The sequence below is a fragment of the Heliangelus exortis genome, chromosome 3 (assembly GCF_036169615.1).
Source record: "Heliangelus exortis chromosome 3, bHelExo1.hap1, whole genome shotgun sequence".
NCBI classification, from domain to species: domain Eukaryota; kingdom Metazoa; phylum Chordata; class Aves; order Apodiformes; family Trochilidae; genus Heliangelus; species Heliangelus exortis.
Genome location: NC_092424.1, coordinates 75,585,480 through 75,611,035, shown reverse-complemented (window position 1 = coordinate 75,611,035; position 25,556 = coordinate 75,585,480). Strand labels below are relative to the sequence as shown.

Here is a 25,556-nt window from a genome sequence, read left to right as displayed (position 1 = left end):
TTTTTGGTTTTTGTTGTTTTTTTCTTTTTAAGATAAATATGTTATTTAGAGAAATAGATCTTATTTCTGTTTCAGACCAAGATGAGAAGAAAAGTTGAGGGTTGATTACTCCCTTCTCTTTCTACAGCCAATAAAGTGTTAGCTTGCCCCAAAAACATGAGGCCACCCTAGTTTGTAGCTTCTTAAACATGAGTGAGCTCAGGTGGTATTCCAAAACTGGGATGTCACAATTTTGGAACAGTTGCCACAGAATGGCAAGTAGATTGTATTTACTTTTCTTCTGGGGAATTGTTTTAATTAATTAAAATCTTGACTAAAACAGTAGAATTTAAAGATTCACTATTTCCCACGATATTGGCTCACTGAGTGACTGAAAGGCAAAACAAGACCTGGGCATTTAAAGGAACAGGAAGAAAATATTAGTTCCCTTATAATTGTGTTTTATAATAAAAATAATATATCTTTGTTTAGCATATTAGCAACTTGTACTGCTCACTCTCATGGAAGTCTTGGAGGATAAATGAGGCATTTTCAAAGATTTTATTTTGTCTGAGCAGAAATGTTTTAAAACAAAGTACAAAATATTAGCATCACTGAAGAAAATTAAAATTAAAAATAATTAACATTTTGTGTTTGGCCAAATTTGGTAACTTTTCTTGTTGACTTCCAATTGTGCACTTGTCCATACATTTTATATTTCATTGTTTTTCTTGTCTGTCACTTGTACATCCACCTGTTTGTCTTATTCCCTTGTTTTTAATGTACCCCAGTGAAAAATAAATTAGGCTACTAGCCTTGTGTTAAAAGTCTAACTGATGGATCTATTTAAGCTCACAAAACCTGCTTTTTGATGGCTTCTATGTACAGCTAGGTAGTGTAAAGATAGTTGATGCTGCACAAAATAAAAGAATGCAGGATTTTGTATTACTGAGCATTTCCAGCCTTTCTTGAGGCACTGTGTGGGAGAACTGAGCGTAAAGAACTCGTGCAGATCTACTCCTCTAAGAGCTATGGAGACAGGTGTTGCTTTGAGATTTTACTCTCTTTTTTCCGGAACTGAAATGAAGGAAATATTACTCAAAAAGCTTATTTAGTAGTGAATACATGAGAAAAGAAGCTTGTCTCTTTGAGATACAAATTACAGGTCTGGTTTTGCAAGGAGCAGGTGGCTGATGAGTACCTTGTAGCTCCTGGCAAGCTCTGAAGCCTCACAATAGCTGTTAGAGCTCCTTTGATACATCTTAAACGAAAATGAAATGTCCAAAACTGATGACATTTTTAATGGAATTAGAAAAGTTTGATCTTGCTAGAATATATTTTTTTTTCCATCTAGGTATATTTCATGTCTGTGTCTTACTACATTTGTTTGTTATTTTTAAACTATTTGATGCTTCTTTTCTGTTGTCAGTTTAGAATAAGTAATGATATGACTTTATGGAAATAAATTTCAAAGATACAAAAATTGACCATGTCATAAATATCACTCTTGCTTATACTGGATGATTTACAGGTGACAGATTTATGTAAAATTATGGTATTTTAATGATGGAAATGCTAACACTTTCAGAAGAAATTACTCATTTGCAGGAAACACTCAGTTTTTGAAAAAAGCTGCCTGTATCTAGGTGAATGCTATGTGCTAAACTGTTAAGAGTGGCTGGGGCTTTCCCTCCCCCCTTTAAACTCAGTGTTGCTTGGTGGGCAGGTTGCATACTGGAAAACCAGTGTTATTTCTGACTGCTGTGGCTTCTGCAGGCATCAACCAGAGCAGAGACCAGAAGAGCAGAGGGTACATTCCTAAGAATCACACCTTATCTGGAGTTCTCCGTGGTGCAGTTTGTAGCCTCTCTAGAGGCATTAACAGTTTGGCACAAAACCTCCAGGGGGTAGGTTTAGACTCTCTTAGGAATGACAGATGGTAGAATTGCTCAGTTTATTTGTTCACAGTTTACTGTCTAAACACTGTGAGTTGTATATTTTGTTAAAAAATGTGTGGGAGAGTGACAAAGATAAAGGTTGCTTTTCTGGAATTTTATCTTAGTGGAGAATGGGACTGATAAGGGGAGGGAAGGATTGAAGAAGTAGGAGGCACAGTCTGAGAGGGAAGAGTGAGGGGCAAAGACAGGAGTCTAACAGGGGTGGGAAGGAAAATATTCCTACAAGGGTTTGAGGTCTTAAGTAGGATTGCATCAGTTCAGGAAAGCACTGAAGACTGATCTGCAAAGTCAGAGTGATAAGAGGAGCAGTTGTTCCCCTCAGTTTTCCTTTCGGAGAAGTTCCATACACACATTTCCAATCTTCAATTTAGGCTTTGTCGTCTGGGAAATTGGAGCAATAACAGGTATAGGAGTGGTTGTAATTTTTGGTTGCTGCATCCCCATTTTTGGTCAGCATTCAATGATTTGAGTATTATACTGTTTACATTCCAGTCTGAGATGTTTTTTTTGGATCAGAGTGTTTATAAAAGATGATATGCTAACTGCAACTTTTTCTCTTAGAAGGAACTGTTTATGGCATATTTCTTCCCATACTATACATAAGTATTATTTCTAGTGATGTTTGCATAGAATTTCTTTTCCAGAGTCTAGTTTTTTTGTTTTTTGTTTTGGTTGGTTTTTTTTGTTTGTTTGGCTTTTTAAATTCTATGACTCCTTATTATATGAATATTTCCATTGATTTCACCTGAATTACTTAATTAGGAAATGTTTATACATGGGCAAGAGGGGTTTTTTTCAGTTTTTCCTGAAGAAATTTTTTATTTCTTTATTGATAAAAATACTCAGTTCCAAGACTGATTGCTATGGGGCTAGTATTGAAAATCTGTGAGTTAGAAGGACAGCTGTGCCACGTCTGTTGAAAATTCTTATCGAAGGAAAAACAAAGGTTAGGGAAGGTGGAGTAATAAATTCTGTTCTTCCTGGACCTTCACTGGGGCTAATTTTTACAGGTTAATAATATTTCTATTCCTTCTGTAGGCAATGTTCAGTCTCTGCATGGTTGAAAGTGAAGCTGATGAGGTGAATTTGCATGGTGTCACAAGCCTTGGTTTAAAACAAGCCCTGGACTTTGCATATACTGGACAGGTACTGTACAGTTCTTCAAATTAAGAGACACAGATGAAAAAAACCTGCAATAAAAACTGTCGGTGACCTTTATGAATGTACCAGAAGTACTTTTCTTGTCCCTTGCCCTTGTGCACTGTACAAGGTTTTTTTTGATTTAACAGATGTTATGTAGTTTGGTTTTGTTTTTTGGCTTGTTGTGTTAGCTTTTTTATTTGTTGTTGTGGTGTTAGTTGTTTTCTGTCTAATTAAAACACCGTTCATGTGCACTGTTACCAGGCAGTGAACCATATAGGACTCATATTCCTTTTTGGTGGCCTGGCTATTCAAAATAACTTTGTGAATTAGTTCTGCATACTAAACCAATGTCAAAAGAAAGGAACAACACCCTTGGTGTTTTCCTAACAGTAAATATTGATAAGCTTTGTTGTGATAAATTATATAACTGTCCAAAGACAGATGCAATGCAAGTATCTATATAAATATTTACGTTACTTCAGAAAATGGAGTGATGATCCTGGTCCTGTTGTATCTCCCACTCCAACAGCAACAACAAAAAAAACCAGATAAACCCCCAACCAACCAACCAACTAACCAAAAAAACCCCCAATCAACAAATATAACCAAAGAAAATAACCTACCATATCTGTACAGTGCATGTTTGGACAGTGTTGTTATATGACTTAATCTTAGTTCAGAGTTCATGGATAGTGAGCTCAGATATTTTTAACATCCAGCTCTGAAATTGTAGATAACCAAACTATTTCTGGAAATACTGTTAGAACAATTTAATTTTATGATGTATATCGCTTATTAGTTGATTTTGTACAGGAAAGCTTAAATCCATGTTATGTTTTTGTGTCAGTGTTGTTGGGTTCTATAATTTGATGGCATCTGTTTCCATACTGTGGGTTAAGTATATGACATTATTTTTTCAAAGGAAATCAATTAGCATTTTTTGGTCTGTTTTAATAGTTATTTTTATCACTAGTCCACACAACAGCTTTACTTCAGCATTGGCCTTAGAGACTAGACCTTGACATTTCTGTGCTTCTGCTACTATGTTTACCATAGTATTCAAAGATTCCTTTCATATAAATGAGACAGATGCCATGCTGTATTACCAAATTGGCTGGAGATAAGTGTACATTGATAAACTTTTTGTTCTTTCTGCTGAAAGCTTTGGTTTCATGGAAATGAAACATGGAATGTTTCTTGTGCTGTGAAGCACCTGTTTCACCTTAGTCATTTGACATTATAGGTTTATAATTCCAAAAAAGCCCCTCTTGTTGCTAAACAGAAGTATCAAAAAGATACTCTCCAAAGATAATTTTAAGATGTGTTGTAATTGTTTTCCATCTGACCCATCCTGTCTTCTGTGAACAGAAGCAGAGTCCCCTGTCTTTCAGCAAAATTCAAAGTCTAATAAACCTGTCTAAAATATGTTGAGAACCCTGAAAACTTGGATTTACAAAGCTTTTGTAAGCCAACAATTCACCCCACCTTGCTTCCAGGATAGTATCCATAGTAAATAATCTCATATCTCTAGTAAATAATATGCCTCCTTTTATCCTTTAGAGACTTTTGAGTCTTTCATTTTGAGCTATAATCTACTTTGAATAAATGAGTAGGCATCGTATCATTGTGCATGTATGGACAGTTGCTTATGTAAGTGTGATTATAGGACAGCATTTATACTCAATCATATCAGATACACCAAGTGCTACTATGAAGACAGAGAAATGGGTAATATCTTCTAGTTCTCTTACAAAGTTGCCTTTGAAGCATAACTCAGTGATATGCAGGCCTGAGAATCAGCAGTATCGGATTTTTTCCTGTTGTCCTTGAAATACTCTTCTGGCACTGCATTATTTGTATTGAGGATTACTTACATACTGACTCAGGCTGACAAAATCTGGGTGAACATTTCAAGGTAGTGAGTGGGAGTAATCCAAAAAGGCTGTTCATAAATGGATTACTGCATGCTTACATCAGAGAGAGTTCTGAAAATGGAGTTTGTGTCTGTAAAGTTGCTGATTTTTAAAAACAAACATATTCTTTCTTATTAATCCTGACTCACCAATGCAAATTATAACCTTATATCACTCTGAAAATGTAGATATTAAGGCATGATCTAATGTGTCTCTTAAAACTGAATGTCTTCTTTTTAAACATGCTTGGCTAAAACATAAGTAAAAAAAAATGGTGTTTGTTCACACAACTCTGTGGAACCAACAGTAATTTGGGGACAGTCCCAAGGTATCCATGTCTAAAGAGTAAATATTTGGTTTCATCTTTTTTCTCTTTCTTTCTTTAATATTTTGCATTCAATTTGAAATTTAGCAGCTCAAATGTAACATTCTGCATAAAATAATATATTGGAGACATCTGGTGGAAATATTTAAAATTGCATGATAGGAATATTTGATGTGTGCAGTTTTTGAAGGTTATCAAAAGGAAGAAATTTTAGTTTGAGATTGAAATATGAAATCAAACAGTCATTTTTGATTTTTTTTTTTTAATTAACTTGAAATATAACTATGGACTTAAAATACCAGCTTTATTTTCTTGACTACTTAGGCAGAAAGTGCCTTATTTTAATTACTGGTGGATATATTTTGCTTTCAGGGGAAAATTAATTGTTCAACAGAAGAAAAGATTCTAGTAAAACTCAAGTTTAACATAAATAATATGATTGCAAGTGAATTAATCCATTGCTATGGTCCCTAATCATCACAAAGAGAGGAAGGCTGGACAAGAAATAATGCAACTCTTTCCCTGTAGTAGTTGACTGCCTTCCTGTTATTTTTCATAAAGGTCTTTAAGGTCATTCTTCTACCAACATCGGGCAGCAGTAAGGCCAGGCTAGAGTCTCAATTAGTAGATTACTCATCCTTCCTCCTCACAGAAGCACTCTGTAAGTGTCAGGTGTGCATTGGAATAGAGGTGGGTGAAGTACAAACCATACAGGAATTACATATTTTAGCTATTAATTTAGAGAAATAGTTTTTTGTGGAAGGTTTGGAGCTCACAATTGCTACTAAGAGTCTTAATCACTGGGTTAGAGTCATGAGCACCTTTGCTGATTTTTTGACTTGTGTATTTGTTTGTTTTCAACTATTGTGTTAAAACATAAAAAAATAAGACTAACTCATCTGGAGGAAAGCAATAACACTTCAGTAGGCCACTGTAGTTCGACCACTCATCACTACAAAGAGGAGACAAGGAGGAGGTGCTTTTAATTAGATGAAAACCTTTGGGTATTTCAAAAGTTGCAGTGTTCTTCAAAGCACCATGGGACTGAATAAGTAGTTTGAACTGAAATGATGAGGCTCCTCATTGTAGATGATGCTCTTGCATTCCTCTTCAAATTTAGGTCCAGCAGACTATGGTGTTTATTTTGAACTTGCATACATACAAAAAAACCTGAGCAATACCATAATTTGAATCATCTGACAGGCACTGTGGTATACTTTAAAGAAAAAAGAATTATGTGAGAGTACTGGGTTTAATTTGCAGTAAATTATTGTGAAATCATCTGATTTTCTGATTCAAGAAAAATAGAAACACAGTTGTATATTGAAATGTATATAGAAATGCTTCATTGACTTGGATCTTGTTTCTTTGTGATTATGTTCTATCATGTCTTTAGTCTACGGTAATACAAGCATTCTACATTTAGATGGAATTTTGTTTGAGCACCTCAAAACACATTCTAAATACAATTAATTGTTGTCCTTTGTTGCATCATAGACAAAAAATTATTTTGGGAAAAAATAACGGCCAAAGATAATATGGAAAGTAGCAGCTTTGTTAGGGCTTAATACCACATTCTCTTGATCAAGTCAGGGTTTTCCCAAGTGGCTGGTGTCTCCTTTCTTTTTTAAAATAATGAAATTTTGCTTATTTCTTAACAAAAATTGTCTTATTGAATTTAAAAAATATATTCTAAATTACCAAAGCTGAAAAGAAAGAATCAGAGAGACAACCCTAATATAAGAGATGTTTTATGTTCAGCACTTTCTCAATCCCCTCTTCCATCTTGTTTGATAATCAGTTAAGTCTGGGAGGGAGACATCTCTCCATATCTTAGCACCTCTTATTCTGTTAATCTTTCTAGATCACTTGCAGATGAGGTGTATTGCAAAGCTGTATTGTGATGGTTGATTTTTTGGGGTAAGTGACCTCCTGTGTCCTGTGTGTTCTGCTTGTTGCCTTTTGGTTAAAAGGAATCAGGGTTCTGTTAAACTGCCTGGTGTGTTCCCAACAAAAGTGACTTCACCTATCCTCATTCTTTTCTAACGGAGACAATATGGCAAGGTCCTGCAAAACTGATTACAGCAGAATTATGTCTTACTGTAAATACTTAACATAATTTTTCAATGCAATTTCAAAGCCCAAAATATCAATTTGATACTTAGTTTTGGACATTTCCTTTTTAACTTCTACCAGAAGGATAATCTTGCTGATTTGCCTATCACTAGGTGTTAGGTTCACAGTTCAGTTACAGATTGCTCAGAAAACTGAGAATAATACACAGGTGAATTAACTCCGTTTATGCAGTTTACTGCAGAGAAAGCTTCATGTTTTATGCTTTTGACAGCTATCAAGCTGTGGACAGACCATCTTGTGTACATTTTAAGTAACCAAAATACCGAAACACCTTCCCAGAAATAATTATTTTGCCTGTGTCTTTGTTATAATAGCTGTATTTACTTATATGGTACTTCCTAGTGGCATATGAAGCTGCATGAAAGGAAGTTCAGACTGGACATTAAAAAATGTTCTTCACTGAGAGGGTGAAAGATCACTGGGACAGGCTTCCCCAGGGAAGTGGCCACAGCGTGAAGCCTGTCAGCATTCAAGGGGGGTCTGGACACTTTTTAGTCATCTGGCTAACTTCAGGTAGTCCTGGGTGGCAGGCAGTTGAACTCAATTATCCTGACAGATGCCTTCCAACTGGAGATATTCTATGATAATGTGATTTACATGCTGTACATTTAACATGGATATTAATTTAGTTTTCTGGAGAAATGCTGGTCATGATTTCTTCTGGCACTGGCTAATGAGACATCTGGGTTTTGTAACCGGTACTATAGGAAATTATGTGCTTGGGCTTTGTGCAGTTGCCTGCAGGGAAGAGGAAAATTCTTCCTCTCCCTTGTGCTTTTTTGAAGCAACACTTCCCAACCTGCAAGAATCTCAGGATTCAACTGAAGTACAAATGAACAGGGAGACAGGCAGAAGTGCTAACTGGTTCAGTCTAAATTGCTCTAAAAGAAAAGTTACTTTTTTTGATTGCTCTGAAGCACACAAAATGGTCTCCAGAGGGGAAAAACAAGTGGTACTTTTGTTAGATAGCTGTCTCGTTTGAAATGCTGATCACTACAAGTGGAGTCAAGAAGGATTTTTCTTTTGCATCAGACCGGCAGGAGTCTTAGGCATTATTTTTTTCTTGTTTCCTATGTTAAATTCCATATTGTTTACTTTTTAGAATTTTCTGCCATGACATTACATACTTCCTTGGTGTTATAGGATAATGCTGTTTTAATGTGAACCATGCCAGCTCCTCACTTTTTCTATGGCTCCACAAACATCTGTATGGAAATGAGAAGGAAATACAGGGGTATAAATGAGTGACTGAAATGAAGGTCATAGAAGGGCATCCTCAATTTCACATTGTTTGGGTATACAGTTTAGTCTTCGGCCTAGGGTTGCCCTAGTTTATTGTCTTTAAAAGTGTCTGTATAAAATACAATAGCTTCCAGAGAATAGACTGAACAATATAATTGTTCTTTCTAGGTACAAACCTGATGAGAGTTCATAGTGGTGATAGCACATGCTCTCTGAAGGATTTGTGGGATGATGGAGGGTAGAATGGCTGCCTTGAAGAATGGGATTCCTGTTTGAAAACAGTCATTGTAGGGAAGGACAAGAGGAACTTGACAAAGGTTGCAAACAAACAGCATGCCAGACCTGGTGGCTGGGGAAAGTTACTCAGGCTATCTGCAAGATCTGCTAACTGTATACAGGGAGAAAGTGGTTAAGCTGATTTTCTTGGGTAGCATCGAGGGCCAGAGAAAAGTTGAGAGCATGATGGAGCATCCCTCAGAAATAAGGCTGGAATAGAGAGGATTGATGGTAACATGTAGCCAGGTTTAGTACCTGGGTTACATCTAATTTGGTATAATGAACACGGCTTCACCAAGGGTAAATCATGCCTGACAAATCTTGTGGCCTTCTATGAGAAGGTTACAACATCAATTGACAAGGGAAGATCAACCAACATCATTTACCTGGACCTGAGCAAAGCCTTTGACACAGTCCTGCACAACATCCTGGTCTCCAAGATGGTAAAATATGGGTTTGGTGCATGGACCTCATGACTAAGAGCTGGCTTGATGGTCACACACAAAAGGTGGCTGTCAAGTCTATGTCCAGGTGGAGGCCAGTGACAAGTGCAGTCCCTCAAGGATCAGTGCTAGGACTGGTCCTGTTTAAAATCTTTATTGGTGATATGAACAGTGGTATTGAGTGCACCCTCAGCAAGTTTGTTGATGACCCCAAGCTGTGTGGTGCAGCTGACACGCTGGAGGGAAGGGATGCCATCCAGAGGGATCTTGACAGGCTGGAGAGGTGGGCCATGCCAACCTCATCAAGTTCCACAAGACCAAGTACAAGGTCCTGCATCTGGGTGGAGGCAATGCCAAACACCCATACAGGCTGGGCAGTGACTGGCTTGAGAGCAGCCCTGAGGGAAAGGACTTGGGGGTGCTGGTGGAAGAGAAGTTCAACACGAGCCATCAGTGCACACTTGCAGCCCAGAAAGCCAACAGGATCCTTGGCTGCATTAAGGGAAGTGTGGCCAGGAGGTTGAGGGAGGTGATTCTCCCCCTCTGCTCTGCTCTCATGAGACCCCACCTGGAGTACTGTGTCCAGTTCTGGAGCTCCTTTTACAGGAGGGACATGGATGTGCTGGAGCATGTCCAGAGAAGGGCCACAAGGATAATCAGAGGGCTGGAGCACCTCCCCTATGAGGACAGACTGAGAGAGTTGGGGTTATTCAGTCTGGAGAAGAGAAGGCTCCAAGGAGACCTTATTGTAGCCTTCCAGTATCTGAAGGGGGCCTGCAAGAAAGCTGGTGAGGGACTTGTTAGGATGTCAAGCAGTGACAGGACGTGGGGGAATGGATTCAAACTAGAGGAGGGGAGATTTAGATTGGATGTTAGGAAGGAGTTCCTCACCATGAGGTTGGTGTGACACTGGAACAGGTTGCCCAGAGAGGTGGTGGAAGCAAATTTAAGGCAAATTCTTGGGAAGAGACAATCATACCTCAGTTATTTTGGAAAACACAAAGATGAATGTTATTTTAGCAGAATCAGTCTTACCTGGTGAGAGCTGTAAGAAGTGAAAAAGCATGTAGGAAATTTAAGTCTTCCACCTTGAAATAAACTTTTTTCCCTTTTTGTGTAAATAACCTCTAGGTAGTACCTAATCAGTCTTCTTGCCTTTTGTCCTACTTCTCATCTCATAGTGCTAGTAGTATTGTTTGTAAATGGATTGCTGTAACTTTAAAATACATTAATATTTTCTCAGTTAAATAAAATTTCTGTGCCTACAAGGTAGTAATCTGCTTAGGGTTCTGATTCTCTTCATATTGTGCTTTTACAGTGCTAAGCTGGGGGCTGGCATTTAGCATGACAACTCCCTCAGTGTTAAATGATGTTTAAATATCAAACACTGCAAGGTTTACACCAGTTTGTTTTTTCTGTCTGATCTTGAGTTCTTACTTAAAAATATTTTCAGTGCTTCTCTTTTATAGATTTTTTTCTTGAATGTACCTATTAGAGATATTTTAAACTAGTCATTTCTAGCATTCCATGGAATTACCTCTCATCTCATAGGAACCACATTAGCACCAGCCTTAAACCTCAATATTGCTAGACTTTAGTCTTAATTATGTAAAAATACTTACATGTCTTTCTGGCGTGATGAAGAACTTCTATACAGTATGTAAATTATATATATGTTTAATTAAACCCTTGTATGGATAAATATAGAGCTTTGCACAAGATTTAAGCATGTCATACCCTGATAAAACTCAATGCAACTTAATTCTTTATAAAAGTAATCAATTCCTTCATCTCCTATTTCTAATATATCCGTTATGTTGGAGATAATTTGTTTTTTCTTGAAGAAATGCATACATTTTTAAAAAACATTATTTTATTTTCCTCAAAATGTTTTTAACTGCAACAAATGCAAATGAGTGTCTTTTTGTATGCCATCCTTCTTATTCCACTGCATTTGAGACATATTAATGATTCTGTGAGATAATATGAAATTGTGTGGGCAGAAAAAAAAGGATCTGAAAAAAAAAGCTTTACTTTCCCTGTGGAGCAGTGAGAGACTGACCTCATGTGGTGTGAAACCGCAGTTGTCAGGGGAAATACAACAAGGACAGAACTCAGAACAAACTGACTATCTCTAAAAAAAAAAAAAATTTTTCATGCATTTCTGATTTTTGCTGGATACTTGGACCACTTAAAATAATACTATTTTGGATGGTTTCCAGTTTGATTGCTGTTAAGGGGTTGACCAGTCTCTGTATTCCCAAAGATTTTTTTGTGTGTCCTGAAAGGGATGCTTTAACAAGCTGACCCCTAGACAGCAGTGTAGGAGTTGAGACCCAATTATCCTGGCTGCTGCCTGTGTGTGATTTTAATTGAAATGAGTAGGAGTTGCATGTGAGCAAGTGACAGGATAATCAGTCTTGGTTTCTAAGCCCTTTCTGGCACTTCCCCAGCAGCATGCTCATTCTGCCTTCACAGCATTGCTCTGTAAAATGAAGCTGGTGGTTAGGAAAATTATGAAGTTGTACCATGCAGAATGGGAAGGCTGTTCCTATATATTTTTAACAAGCATGAATAATATTCATCTAGAGATTTCTGAGTCAATTCTTATGGCCTGATTCATAAATATATATAGAAGTATCCAGGTATATGCATAACAAAGAGGTCATGTTATTTTGGAAAGACAACATGGGTTTTGTTTTGAAGAATTTAGGAGGTAATGTGACTTACGACTCTCACAAGAAAATTCTTTGGGCTATTGAAGGGAAACCTAAAAACTCTGTGCCCATCTGCAAAGATTTCTATATATGCTCAATTATATTCTTTCTGCTTTTTATGTCGACTTAAATGTCTGAATTAACAAAGGCCTGTAGTACTTTTGCAGGTACTGTGAGTTCTACATGACATACCTTCCTTTTTTTTCTTTACAGATCCTCCTGGAACCAGGGGTGATACAGGATGTCCTGGCAGCTGGGAGTCATTTGCAGCTGCTGGAGCTTCTCAGTTTGTGTTCTCACTATCTTATTCAGGTGAGGCTCCTCTGTGTGCTTATCAACACTTCTGTTTGGTAAATTTTGTTTCAATGTTAATTTCAATAACAGAGAATAAATACAATAGCTGGTGTAACCTAAATGGTAATAAACTGGGTCTCAGACACCCTGAATTTTGAGTGTAATTTAGGCATCTATTTGTGATAGATTCTTTTTCCTTCTATCCATTTTGTCCATTTAAGTCCTGAAGACAAGGATGATCCATAGATTATGACCAGCACATGGGATTTTGATTCCCTCTTTTATCAGAGAATTTGCTTTCTTCTGCCTCAGTTTACCACATGTTAAAATTTCCCTGTTGTGATCATAAGTGTTGTGAAGCATTCAAGTGCTTAAGTGCTCACAACAGAATATTGCTGTGTATTCCAGAGCACTACTACATCTCACATCAGGGCTTGTTAGAATGACACCTTATTATATCAACTGGCCTCATGCTCATAATGCTAATAAAGATGTCACCATTAGGGCTGTCCTTAAGAAGCAAAAAATCTGAATCCACTAAAATGTTTTTTTGTGCTTGGCTTGTGTAGAAGATCACTTGCTACGGTAGCAAGAGCATAGGTTTGATGTGTGTCTGTGAAAAGCCTTACAAAAAAAATAACAACAGTGATTCTACAGAACTGCTTCCATTTCTTTGCTATTTCTTAGTATTATTTCTGAAATAGGGTGCGTTGGCTCTTTATGTCTGACAGCTGGGCATGGAAATTCATGTCAGCACAACCCTTTCCATATGCACTTGCTTTCCAACAGCAGAGCTGCCTTTGAACAGTCTGAGCTTGCTTGGCAGCACACTGAGCTACCACAGGCATGCAAGATCTCATGTTAAAAGCTTCAGGACATCCTTGAAGGCTTTGTTTCTTATGGAGAAAGAGTCTGTTCTTTTAGTGTTAGCCTTAGGGAAGCCTTCAAAATACATGTTTGAACAATAAGGTGATATTGATTTGAGCATGATGAATTGATTAGAAAGTTAAAGAAGCTGGTAGAGTACTGCAAATTGTATCAGTTTTCTTTTCAGGAATGTAAGGAGGGATTTAATTTTTCTGAGGAAATAGACGTGAAAAGTAATGGGAAAGATGGTCTGTTTGGGAAATAAGAAATACGAGCTGCCAAATAAGCCACAAAACCATTTGGCCTACCAGTTGTCAGACAGGCATGGGAAAGGATTACTGTAATGAGAAAAACCATACAAGTCTAACTTTGATAGTCATACACTGTACTTGACGCCCCCGTAACAAAGTGAGCATGTTTCTGCTGCTTTACCTACTCTTTGTTAAAAATTAAGCCAAAGAGACCACGGAAGCAAAGCAGCTAGGGGAAATTTTAAAGAGTAGGAAATACGCTGAGTACTGTAGTTGGAGTGAGGTAGGGACCAAGAGAGGACTGGAGAAAAGGAGCAGGTGTGTGCCCAGTGTGAGTCCTTGCACTGACTTCTTCTGTGACATGTATTGAGTAGCCCCTCATTGGTATTTATATTGGTAAATATATAATATATAATTTTTATATAATTTTATATAATGATATTATATTACACGTATTATATATATTTATATAATATATAAATAATATAAAAATTATATTTATAACCCTTCCCTTAGGACCATCTTAATACTTTTTTGATCCTGAGTTCACTGCAGTAGAAAGGCAAATGTAGAATTAGCAGTGCCTTAGATGTTGTCCTTGATGTGCAAGCCTTAGTCAAGTATTTCAGAAGAGACTGCTAATGAATTAAGAGTTTAAAAAAGCAGCAAAACACCAAAAAAACCCCTAAAACCTAAAGAAAGAAAGAAAGAAACAAAACAATGAGAACCTCCCCCCAAAAAAACCCCAACAACAACAGCAACAAAAAAACCCCAACAATGAGCAGACATTACCAAATTATTCTAATTAGCAATCCAGTAAAAATTCTTTGGAGGCAGTGGTCAATATGTAGTTATTCAAATGACAAAGTAGAAAGCTATTGAACTCTCAGTAGTGTGCCAAGGTGGGGTAGCTGGTATAAAAATGAAGAGGAAGTGGGACCCGGTGTCTACATGTACAATGAGGAATTTAAGGATTAAGGTAGGGGATGAATGGTAGAGAATAAGAATTATCTGTAGGGAGCCAGAAAGCAGTGATAATTCTGTGAAGTATTTTCCAGTCAGGGCAGCACTGTAATATTTTGAATAGCATGGACATCTGTGGGATGACTGTAGTTTACACCATATTGAGGGCTCTAGACTGTGTTTTACTCTTTTTAAAATATTTTTTTACCAAGTTCACTCCAACAAGTCAAATCTATAGACAGATTAGCAGGCTGAGTAGATCACAGTAAGCATTTATAAGTCTTCTCTGCTCTGATGAGTTTCAGTCTGTGCAAGTAACCAATCTTGAGTGGTTGTGTTAAGATTTTTTTGCAGAGATCAGCAAGGTACTGCTCATAAAGACCACGGTATCTCTCAGAGTCCATTTAGTTATATCAATATCTGTTTGTGTTCTACATACTCTTGGGTGACTAAAAATACCTACTGCTTTATTCTAATACTATGTAAAAATAAAGTAGTTGAAGGCAGGTTTCCTTACAACCACTTGCCTTTGCTGCAGTGGTTAACTGGCTTGTCTTCTCACACTGCATGCTAAGACACAGATGGGAAGAGAATAATATGTGCTCTTTCTCTTTTTTCTCTGAATCTGAGTACTGCAGGGTTTTAACATACTGTACTAGTGAATTTCTTTCTTGCAGTTTTAAGTTGCTCAGGTATCATGAACTTAGCTTAGCATTAACTCAGGAAATACAGTTTGTGCGATTTATCTGTCTTTTTTTTTTTTTGTTCTGTAGCGATGACAGTTTTAACATGTTAGGGTTTTCTTTAATAGTTTGGATTGGACCAGGCTTTTCCCATATAAGAGTGCTACTGTTCTTTTTAGTCCTTGTTTTAGCTCTTCATTCTGTAGGTATTCCAGCTTCTGAGGTTTTTTGAGCTTATAAAATGTCGTTTCTTCTTGATACCTTTGTCTGGGGCCTGTAATAACTCCATGGTTTTCAATAAAGATGTTTTTTGCTACAAATACAAAATGGTTCATACACATATAAGTTTGTGTGTGTATGAGTGTGTATGTATATATATATATATTTACACACACACACACACACACACACACACACACACCTACCTGTTCCAAGGCATATCTGTAGTCTGTGAGGTCCAAAAGGCTACTGAACCAACCTAATTAATCTGATTTGTCTTGTCAAAGATGATTTGCAGTGGCCTGGGGGCAGAATAATCTCCAGCCAAAACTGACTTTTTTAATTCACTGATCTTTAAGGAATTTCTTCTCAGTTGCCTCAGAATAAACAAATACTATAAACCAGCCATTGTAGAGCATTATGATTTGTTGCTAAATCTCAAAAAGTCTTCTGTAAAAATAATTTGAATCATGATTACAGCGTTTTTATGAAGAGTTTTTAATCAAAGGAAAGATAGAAAAAAAGGAGAGGAACATTCTTTTCCCCCATCCCTAATCAGGGAATATCCATCTCTAAGATGTTTATGTTGTCATGACACAATGGAGGTTTCTAACAACACTACTAGTTTACTAAATGCATAACTTCACATTATCAACTGTTATAGGATATCTAATGTTGATTCCATTTTTTCATGGGAAAACTCATTCTCACTTTGGATTGATAATTTTTTTGGATTGACAATTCTCTAATTTGTTTTACAATAATTGTAGATCATATATTTTCTCTACTTGCTAACAAGAAAACTGACTGAACATTCCTTACTTTAGGTCTTCATTCCAACTTTGTGTTCTGCAGACTTCTTCTCCAGCCTCAGCAGTGTCATATCTTGAATTATGATTACTCCCCAGCCTTTGCTGTTCAGAGGTTTTGGTTTTAGCTTCATTTGCAGAGAGAGCATGCTGATGTATTTTACTGGAGATACATGCATATTCATGGATCTCTTCAATCATAATGTCTGTATAATTCTCAAGTACGTTAAACATTGAAACAAGGCTTGAAATCTCACACTTCTATTCCATCCTAAAAGAACAGTAAAGCAATGTGATTGTTCTTAGCTGTGTTGCTGCTACCTGGGTGTGGGAAATCTAAGCTGAAGACCTGAGCTTTGGGTATCTAGAATTGTGCTAAAGTCCATGATCACACATGCACAGAGCATATGCTTGCAAAGTGCACATCCTCTTCTCTTAAGACTCTTGTTTCATTAGTTTCTCTTCCAGCTCAGACTGATTGTCAGTTTTGGCTGAGGTTTTTCAAAGGAGGTTAAGGCAGAAAGCTGCAACCAACAGGCAAACTTTGTTGAAACATAGTGGGAATGGGTCACCTGAATGGATTGTTTCCCTTTTAAAAGTTTTTGCTTTTAGAGTTCCCATGGAGTGTAACTGCACTACTATGACACTGGGGAAGGCAAGAGAAAGCTAACTGAAGGCTTTGAATGCCATGGAGATTTGAGAATGGACTCCTAAAATGGAGCTATACCATGGGAACATGGTATTAATGTGTTTGTGGTGACCTATTTTGCGCTTTAAAACTTCTAAATGTTTTTCTGAATGGCACATGATGACTTCATTCTTATGCAAGAGAATAAGTATGTTAGAAGGTTTATTCAGAACATAGAAATGTTTGTTTCATAAATATGCCCAAGTTATATAACTGTAGACGTAAGAAATTCTTTTTCCTCAGCTGTTTGTATATTCAGTAGTATAGAGCCACAAACTGAACATTATTTCAACTTTAATAAGGAGGGAATGCTATTGAGAGTATGAGTTTTGAAGAGAATTTCCTTCTACTGATCAACATAAACAGGATGTTGTGTGGGTATAGCTTTAGTAATCAGTTTTTAAACCAGAGGCTGATTTCTACTGCCTTTCAGAGACCTGAGACATAAGATTGTCCATTTCTTAAAGATAAATGATTTTTTTGTATTTTCTGAAATACAGCATTATTGCTTTCAGTGGAGTTCTGTATGCCTTCTGAGTTACACTCAAAAGAGTAGAGTAATAGGTGGAGTGAGGGATTTAGGGATTGCAGAACTGTCCAAAGCCAACTCACTTGTTTCTGAGAGGCAGGACATGTCACGATTGCTAGCACTTACCCCTCTAACTTTCTGCTGCTAGTTTGGGAAGAACAAACTAAGTTTACACACCGGAAAGAGTCTACAACATAATTTCTGTTGTTTTTCTTGGTTGGACTGTTTCATATTTTCAATACAATCTTATTAGAAGTGGTGGTAGCTGACTGTCCTTATATTCAATGCTGGAAATAATATCCTATTCTCTCAGTAGCTAGGAGCAGCAAGTATAATAGACATGAGTGGTGATCCTGGTTGCCATTAATGGTCCCATGACTGGTAAAAATTGTTCTTAGGATCATAGATGTTTTTGTACAAAGGAAAGTTGTTTGATGCAAAATTTTCCATTAGTTTTAATTGCATTAAATTCCTTACTAAATGATAAGAGTACTAGGTTATCTTTAAGAAGCTTCATTACAGTGGATCTGCCACAGACATATCTGACTGCTTGCTACTCATGGCAATCACAGCCTCTTTAAAGAGGGCTAATTTAAGCAGGAAAGAACATTTTAGGTGAGTGATTAAAATTAGCCTGAAAAAAATATAGCACTGTACAGCAGCAGTCAATTGGGATTTTCTTTAAGCCTCCTATGTACTGTGTACTCGGGATTCTTCTACACAAAACCAGACAGCAGGATCAGACCTGGAATTAAAAAATTAGCTTTGATCCATCAACTTGCAGATGATAAAATAAAATGTCCTGGAGTCATTCTTGTTAATAATTGAGGCAGGGATATTGTCTTAGGTAGGGGCATTCCTATCCCTTAGTGGTCAATCTAGGATGATAAAACAATTTTTTTTTTCCAATGGTGCATAAACACCTAATGATCTGGATCTTCTCTTGTACTAATTTTAAACTATTTGAATGTGTTTATTAATAGATAAACTGTAGTATTCTTAAAAGAAAAAGATAGAAATTAATTTGCCCATGGAATGAAATGGAATGTGCACGGTTTACATACATGGTAGGGCAAGAGCTTTGAAACTATTTATTTTTCTTGTCAACTCAACTTGTCCATTTGGAACTGTGCCAACAACACAATCTCAACTTTCACTAAGATACACTCTTTCAGAGATGAATTAATTCTTACACCAGAGATTGAGTGCATCACCTTTGCATTGCTGGAAGCCCCAGCTCACTTGAGATTTTAGCTCCTGTGTTTCTCATATAGAGTAAATTAAACTCCTGGGAAAAAAATCTAAAGGTCATCTAGCAGCTAAGGATTTTTTTTTTAATTTTTATTTTTTTTAAACTGATTCTGAGTTTTTAATCTAAGTACACTCTCCACCCCTTATTCCCAGCCTTCCAGAATTACAGTGGTATTTTATAAAGCTACCACAATCAGACTTAAGTCTGCCAACTTTATCCCATGGTGGGAAGCATGACCTTCCCATACCAAGAATATAAAGTAGATAGAAATAATGTCACCTTGCATTTTGCTGGTTTTCAGTGTTACATGTAGCTGCTGTACTAGTCTGCTTTTTTGAAGCAGCCTGGATTTTCAGCTGTTGAGCTATTGAACTATTGACAGTCACTAGGAAAGTTCTTGTACAAAGCTCAAAAACAACCTGTAGACTTTATCTCCTCTTTCTTTAATGCAGACACATTACAGAGATACAGCTTTGTATTTATGAACTCTGAATACACTACTGAGGATTCCAACTTACAATGGGAGTCAGGAAAAAAATGATAGTGGTTTTGTCCATTTTTCAGTGGGTGTCAGTGAGGAAAGTAAAAATGGGATACACAGTCACTTTAAATCCATTCTTCCTGTAACCCACTTGCAGCGGTTGCAGTTTAGCTATGATGTTATAGTGGATGTTATTCTGATGATGTTATTCTGCTCCTGGCGTGTTAACTGTTTTAACCACTTTCACTAAAAAGTGGTGCACCTATGGTCACATATGTCAGGTGCATTAGGGTTTATGTGTGTGTGTGTTCTGCTTTTCCTAATGAAGTGATAGTTGAGAATGCTGAATTTGAACAGCTGATGTATGTCTAGCTAGTCATATGGATACACATTGCTGATCTTCTGCATCAGAGTTGCAGGAGAGGTCACAAGTTGTGAATAAGTAGATACTGCTACATTTCCCTTCTATTTGCAGTTTCTGTCAGAAGGGAGAGCATCTTTGGTATGTATTTCATATGGGAACAAAGAAGCTGAAGAAGGGACCTCCCAGCCCTTTTGCTGTTGTCTTTCAAGCCAGTGTAGCTAGAAATGTTCTTCCCTGATGTTTCTGTCCTTCAGCCTCTGAAAAACTCCTGCTTCTGGAATCTTTCTAGTGTTCTTATAAAGCTGTTATCAGAGGGTGATGAATCCCAGAAAACTTAGTGTACAAAATTTTTCTTCAGTGTCATTACCACCTGAACAATACTAATGTCCTATGTGCCCCCATCACCAGAATCATTTTAGTTCGAGGCCTTTAAGATTATCAAGTCCCCCCCTTAACATAGCACTGTTAAGTCCAGGTCCCTAAGCACCTCATCTTCTAAATGTCTCCAGGTTACAGTGACTCCACCACTTGCCTGGGCAGCCTGTTCCAGTGACTGACAACTTTTCAGTGAAGAAAGTTTTCCTAATATTCAAGGTAAACCTTCCCTGGCACAACTTGAGGCTGGTTCCTTTTGTTCTTTTGCTTGTTACTGGGAGAAGAGACCAATCACCTCCTCACTACAACCCCCTTTCAAGTAGTTGTAGAGAGTGATAAGGTCTCCCCTCAGCCTCCTCTTCTCCGGACTAACAGCCCTATTTCCTTCAGCTGCTTCTTGGAGGACTTGTTCTCTGGATTCTTCACCAGCTTCCCTGCCCTTCTCTGGACACTCTCCTACACCTCAATGTCTCTTTTCTGACCCAAAACTGAACAAAGGATTCAAGATGCAACCTCACCAATGTGAAACATAGTGAGACTATCCCTGCTCTACTCCTGCTGGCAACATAGCAAGCCAGGATGCTGTTGGCTTTTTTTGCCACCTGGGGCACACTGCTGGCTCATATTCAGCCATCTATTGATCAACAACCCAATGTTCTTTCCATCTGGGCAGCTTTCCAGCCATTCTTCCCCAAATTATCCTGCTCACCCCCTGATGTCTTTAGCTTTCAAGACTCCTTACTACTTGAGGCAGCTTAGATGCAGGAATCCCAGGACCAGCAGTGTTTCTAATTGGGTAGGGCACCTGCTCTTATCAGCTGGTGTCCTAGGTCATGTGCCCAATCAGTAGTCTGGCAGGAAGATTTGTTTAATTTCAAGAAATGAAACCCAAAAGGCCGAATGGCTGAGGTAGAGCTGAGGGAAGGCAGCCGCCATCCTCCCTCCCCCGGCGTGGGCAGCAGGTGGCAGTGTGAGTCCGTGACAGTTTAAGCAGAGAAATTTAAGCTAAAATCAGAAAAAAAAAAAAAAAAAAAGGAAAGAAAAATTATTTATTTTTACTCTGTATTAGTCTTCTGAACTAATCTGTAAAAAAGTCATTATTCACACAACACTGGGCAATATGCATTGTAATTTTTAACAAATAATAGGAAACTGTTAATGTTTTCACAGGAAATACAGTTCTGTCTTATGCAGCAATGGTCATTTATCACTGCACTTTGTGAAATCACTCATTTGTTCTAATTTGAATGTAAATGACTCTAAGGTTTTACAAATAAGGTGACAGACTCACATAAATGTAATTGCAGGGTTCATCTCTCTCTTTTTATATATCACTCATTAAGTTATGAATTAAATACATCGTATTAAACCAGGGGCATGTCCAATGATGATATTGTAATGGCAAATTACTCTATGCTATTAGAGGTGTATTTTTTATTCATGGACATTAATTTGTCATTAAGCGGCATTAGTTTAGCACTTTTATGTGGAAGACGTGACCTGAAAGAGGAGACTTACAGCTCTAATGTGGAAGAAAAGGAATACAGGCACCAGATATGCAGAGCATTTTTTTTACCTCCTGTAAAGAAGCAGAGGGACAGTTTATTTAAATTTGCCTTGATCTAAAACAATATGAGTTGTGTTAAACCATTTTAGCAAAAGTATTTCTGAAACATGAAAACGCTCTGGTTATAAAGTATGTACTGAGATGGGAAAAGCCAGAATGCTAAGTAAGAAATGGTGACTATAAATCATTTGTAACCTGTGAACCTGAAGAGAACATTGGGCCTGAAGTGAGTTACAATCTGATGTTATCTCAGAAGTATCACTGTGGTAAAGAGTTAATTGTACATCTTTTCTTTCTTCTGCCCTGGCTTAACCAAAATAGAACTGGGTTTTTTTTTCTTGTTTTTTTTTTCTTTTTATTATGAAGTAAGTAACTTTTACTTGCTCTGTATTTTTAAACACACTAATATTATTTTCATAGGGATCAATTTCAGGTTTGAAATGTGAAGCAGGGACTGAATCTTTCTTAAGGAAGTGAGTGAGGGAATGATGGAATTTGAGAGGCAACTTGGCACTTGAAGTATTAAAATGAGGAAAATAGCTAATCACTCAGTCTGCTCTGTCTTTAAAGGATATTCAGAAGATTTTTTTAAGTTCTATTTTCATTTTGCTGTAAGTTTAATATGAGAGACTATTCTTTCAAAACTTTTCTTACTTAATGGTGGATGTGAACTGAAGTTGTAAGGATCCAAGATGATACACTCTCCAGTTTGGCAGCATTTTTATTTTAGACTTTTCTTTAGATCATCTCTCATCAAAGGCAAAAAGTCTGAAGATATGCAAATCCATGTAGCTGATTTCTGTCCCCTCCTCTCCCCCTCCCTGTGACATGTTCTGTTTTTCTGATAGCTTAATCATTACTGTCTCATCCATCTATCTGAACTGCTCACATCACACTCAATGTCAGCACATAATGAAAACGACCTCAGCCAAAACTATACCTAAGTAGTTTCAGAAATGGTTTTATCCCAAGTTATCATCGAATTTTAACTATCATTAAATACCTTTCCAGTATGTAACAGAGAAATAATTTCTGCTGAACTGTTTCAGTTTGTAGGTGAGCAAAAAGAAGGCAACAAGTTGAATGTAAGGCCACTGATATTTTCCAGTAGATTGCTTAGCAGAGGTAAATGAGAGAGCATTTTGGCATGTTCCATCACTTAGTGTACTGATTGCACAGCTGCCTGGGAGTAGATTTTTTTAGGGAATGAGCATCTTGCTTCAGAGCTGTGATATAGACTAATGCTGTTTAAAACAAAAATTCTATCTGTCCAGGGTATTGAGTAAGCCTTGAACGAATGAATATAAATGTATACATGCTGTCTTACTGAATTCTCAGCCAATATGTAATCAGAGCTTTGAAAGCTATAAGTTGTCCTCATTCATCGCACTAATTCTATAGTTAAAGTTACAAGCCTAAAGATTAGAGGTATCAACAACGTTATTAACCATCAATAATGTCCTGCAAATGTGTTACTCCAAACTGAAAAATGTTTGTAACTTTATTCACTTGTTTTCCAGTGTAATATATTCTAAACATCTGTTTATTAATTTGGAGGAAGTTGCTGTTAAATTTCCCATCTGTTTCAACAAAATCTTAGAGAATTTGTGACTGCTACTACAGAGTGTGTCTAGCTACATGGGTGGCATTAGATCTTGGATCACTTAAACTAGGATTTTTATTTGCTGTTTAGCAGAAATTGAGCTGGTAACACATAGAATTGTCTCTACAGGAATTTTTAATAGGAGCTGTTATGTCCTCTGGATTAGAGAGGTAGAAAGATATATTGGCTGGAATTGCCTTGTTAGTACTTTGACCTTTGTTGTGAAAGTTGCCAAAGCCACTCAATGGAGGGTTTTTTCTAAATTCTATTTCAGTGTTTTCTCCTTTTTTACTGTAAGCCACATCTGTTCTCATTATCTATGCAAAAAGACTTGATTTCCATAGCATCTAAGCACACTTGTTTATCACGGGGAAAGTATTGTAGTAACCTCAAGTCGGTTCAGCCCCCAAAAAACATTGGGATTGGAATTCCCACTGATTTGAAATGACATGTTGTAGACATGGAGAAAGCTCGGGGGACAGGTCCAAGGCTGTATGTCAGGCTCAAGATGTCTTTATATGTGCCTGTAATTTTTGCCTGCCTCACAATGTTTTTACTCAAATTTCCAGCATTACCCTCTTCATGGGGAACTGACATATACAGGGAGTACATGTATACAGTGATGATGTCAAGGACTTCTAGAGACTGATATTGTTTACTGTAACTGAATACTTGAAAGTATTTGACTCTCTGTATAATGTCTGTGAGTCTTAACTTGCATATTTATTATATATCATTGGTAAAAAGTTTAAAAGTTCTAATCAAGTTCTGGACTTAGACAGCAGCATTCAGCCCTGGACCAAAAGTTGAACAAAGTAATAGTATTTCTGGAAAAGAAGTACAATTAATAGTGAAAATGATCAGTGTGTGTGGTGGATATTTTAAGCTTTATATGTAACTTTTGATAAGCTATTTTAAGCATTTTGCTTTTAATTCTGGTTAAAAACTAGAATTTGGATATTTAGCAAGATTCTTAAATAAAAATTGTGTTTTAAAAGGAATAATTTTTATAGCATTGCATGGAATAATTGTTGACTAGAACTTTTTTATTAAGCTCCAGTTAATTTTAAAAAAGTGTCTGGTTTTGTTATCTCAGTTGCTTAAAAAAGAATGTATTTCTGCAGTTAATCCATGTACCTCCTCTACAAGCCCTTCCAATTTTCTGCTAAAGGGTGTTTGGCTTGATTCTAATTATATTTAAAGGAAGGTAGAGAAGAGGAACCCTTCATATACTTTAGGATTTTGACATACTGGAGAGAATTTGTAGCTGTGAAGACTTAGAAATAGGACCTACAGTGATCTGTTCTGCTTCTACAGGTGGTGTCTTCAAGGTGAAGTCTTAAAGCTAGTGAAAATGTTGTCATTTGGTTACATCTTACATGTATAATACATTGATTAAATATTTTTTCCCTACTCGATCTCTGTGAAAAAAAAAAGTCTTGGTGGTAAAGCATGGAATTTGGATGCCTTCCTGATGCTTAGCACCTTTGGCAGTGTGAATATTGTGTGTTAGTTTTGGGAGGACATGTGACTTGTTTGGCATTACTGAAGGTCAGATGTAGGAAATATCAAAGTGCATATTGAGTCAAGGTCTATTTTTTACATTTGGCCTTTGACCTTTCTAGGTTTTCTGGTTTTGAGAATCAGTTTTATGATAATTTCTGGCCAAGAGAGGGATAAGTGAATCCCTAGTCAATAATGCTTAAAATACATGCAAATCCCCCTTTATCCTCCCGTGTGCTTCCAGATTTTTTTTCATTCTTTTACTTCTTTTATGTAGACTACTTAGTGCTTTATATCCTGTTTAACTTCTGAAATCAGTTTTATTTATTATATAGTAAACTTACAGCACAGCTCCTAGTCATGGGAAAGAGATGTTCTTGTCACTGCATAAATTTAGGGTTAGAGTGTTGTAGAGGGTTTCATTTTGCTGAGACACAATACTTATACAAAACATGTCTATATCAGCAAGATATTTTGCTGATATATCAAGCTGTATTAACTTTAAGTTGTGTTAAAGCTGGCGGTGGGGAGGGAAATAATTATCTAACTAGACCACTGGAGGTGGGTTCCAGCCGTTGGAGGTTCTGTTTCTTGTATCTTCTGCATAAAGAAAAATCTCAAGTTATTCTTCAGCTCCTCTTTTTTTCTCTGTTAAGCAGGAATTTGCCTTGGTTTAGTGCTATGTCAACAACATACCTAGACAAAGAACAGTTTTCCAAGTAAAATGGAGGTGATTGTGGCATATTATTCACAGACTCACAAGTTATCCTTGCTGAGACAAACTTTATTCATCCAAGGGTCCTGTTTGTACTCTTAGCCATGCCCCAGGATCCACCCACAAGACCTTTCCAGGTTCTTCCCACCAAGGTCCAGAATTTTTCCAGTGTTTTTCCAGTAGTTTTCCACCCTTCCTTCTAGTAAACAAGGTAATTTCTTCAGCACGTTCCTATCTAATCACCCACATTAACTTTGCCAT

General features: G+C 37.0%; 1 protein-coding gene across 5 annotated transcripts in view; it reads left to right on the top strand.

Annotated features, from left to right (window-relative positions):
- Window positions 1-25,556, top strand: part of KLHL32 (kelch like family member 32) — a 127,238-nt gene that overhangs the window by 40,739 nt on the left and 60,943 nt on the right. For all 5 annotated transcript variants that reach the window (XR_011725330.1, XM_071741292.1, XM_071741289.1 and 2 more), the window contains 2 exons: window positions 2,976-3,083; window positions 12,346-12,444. Coding sequence is in view for 4 of the 5 variants with exons in the window: in XM_071741292.1 (XP_071597393.1) it covers window positions 2,976-3,083; window positions 12,346-12,444 (207 nt within the window). In the remaining variant the exon portion in view is untranslated. The remainder of the gene's footprint in view (window positions 1-2,975; window positions 3,084-12,345; window positions 12,445-25,556) is intronic.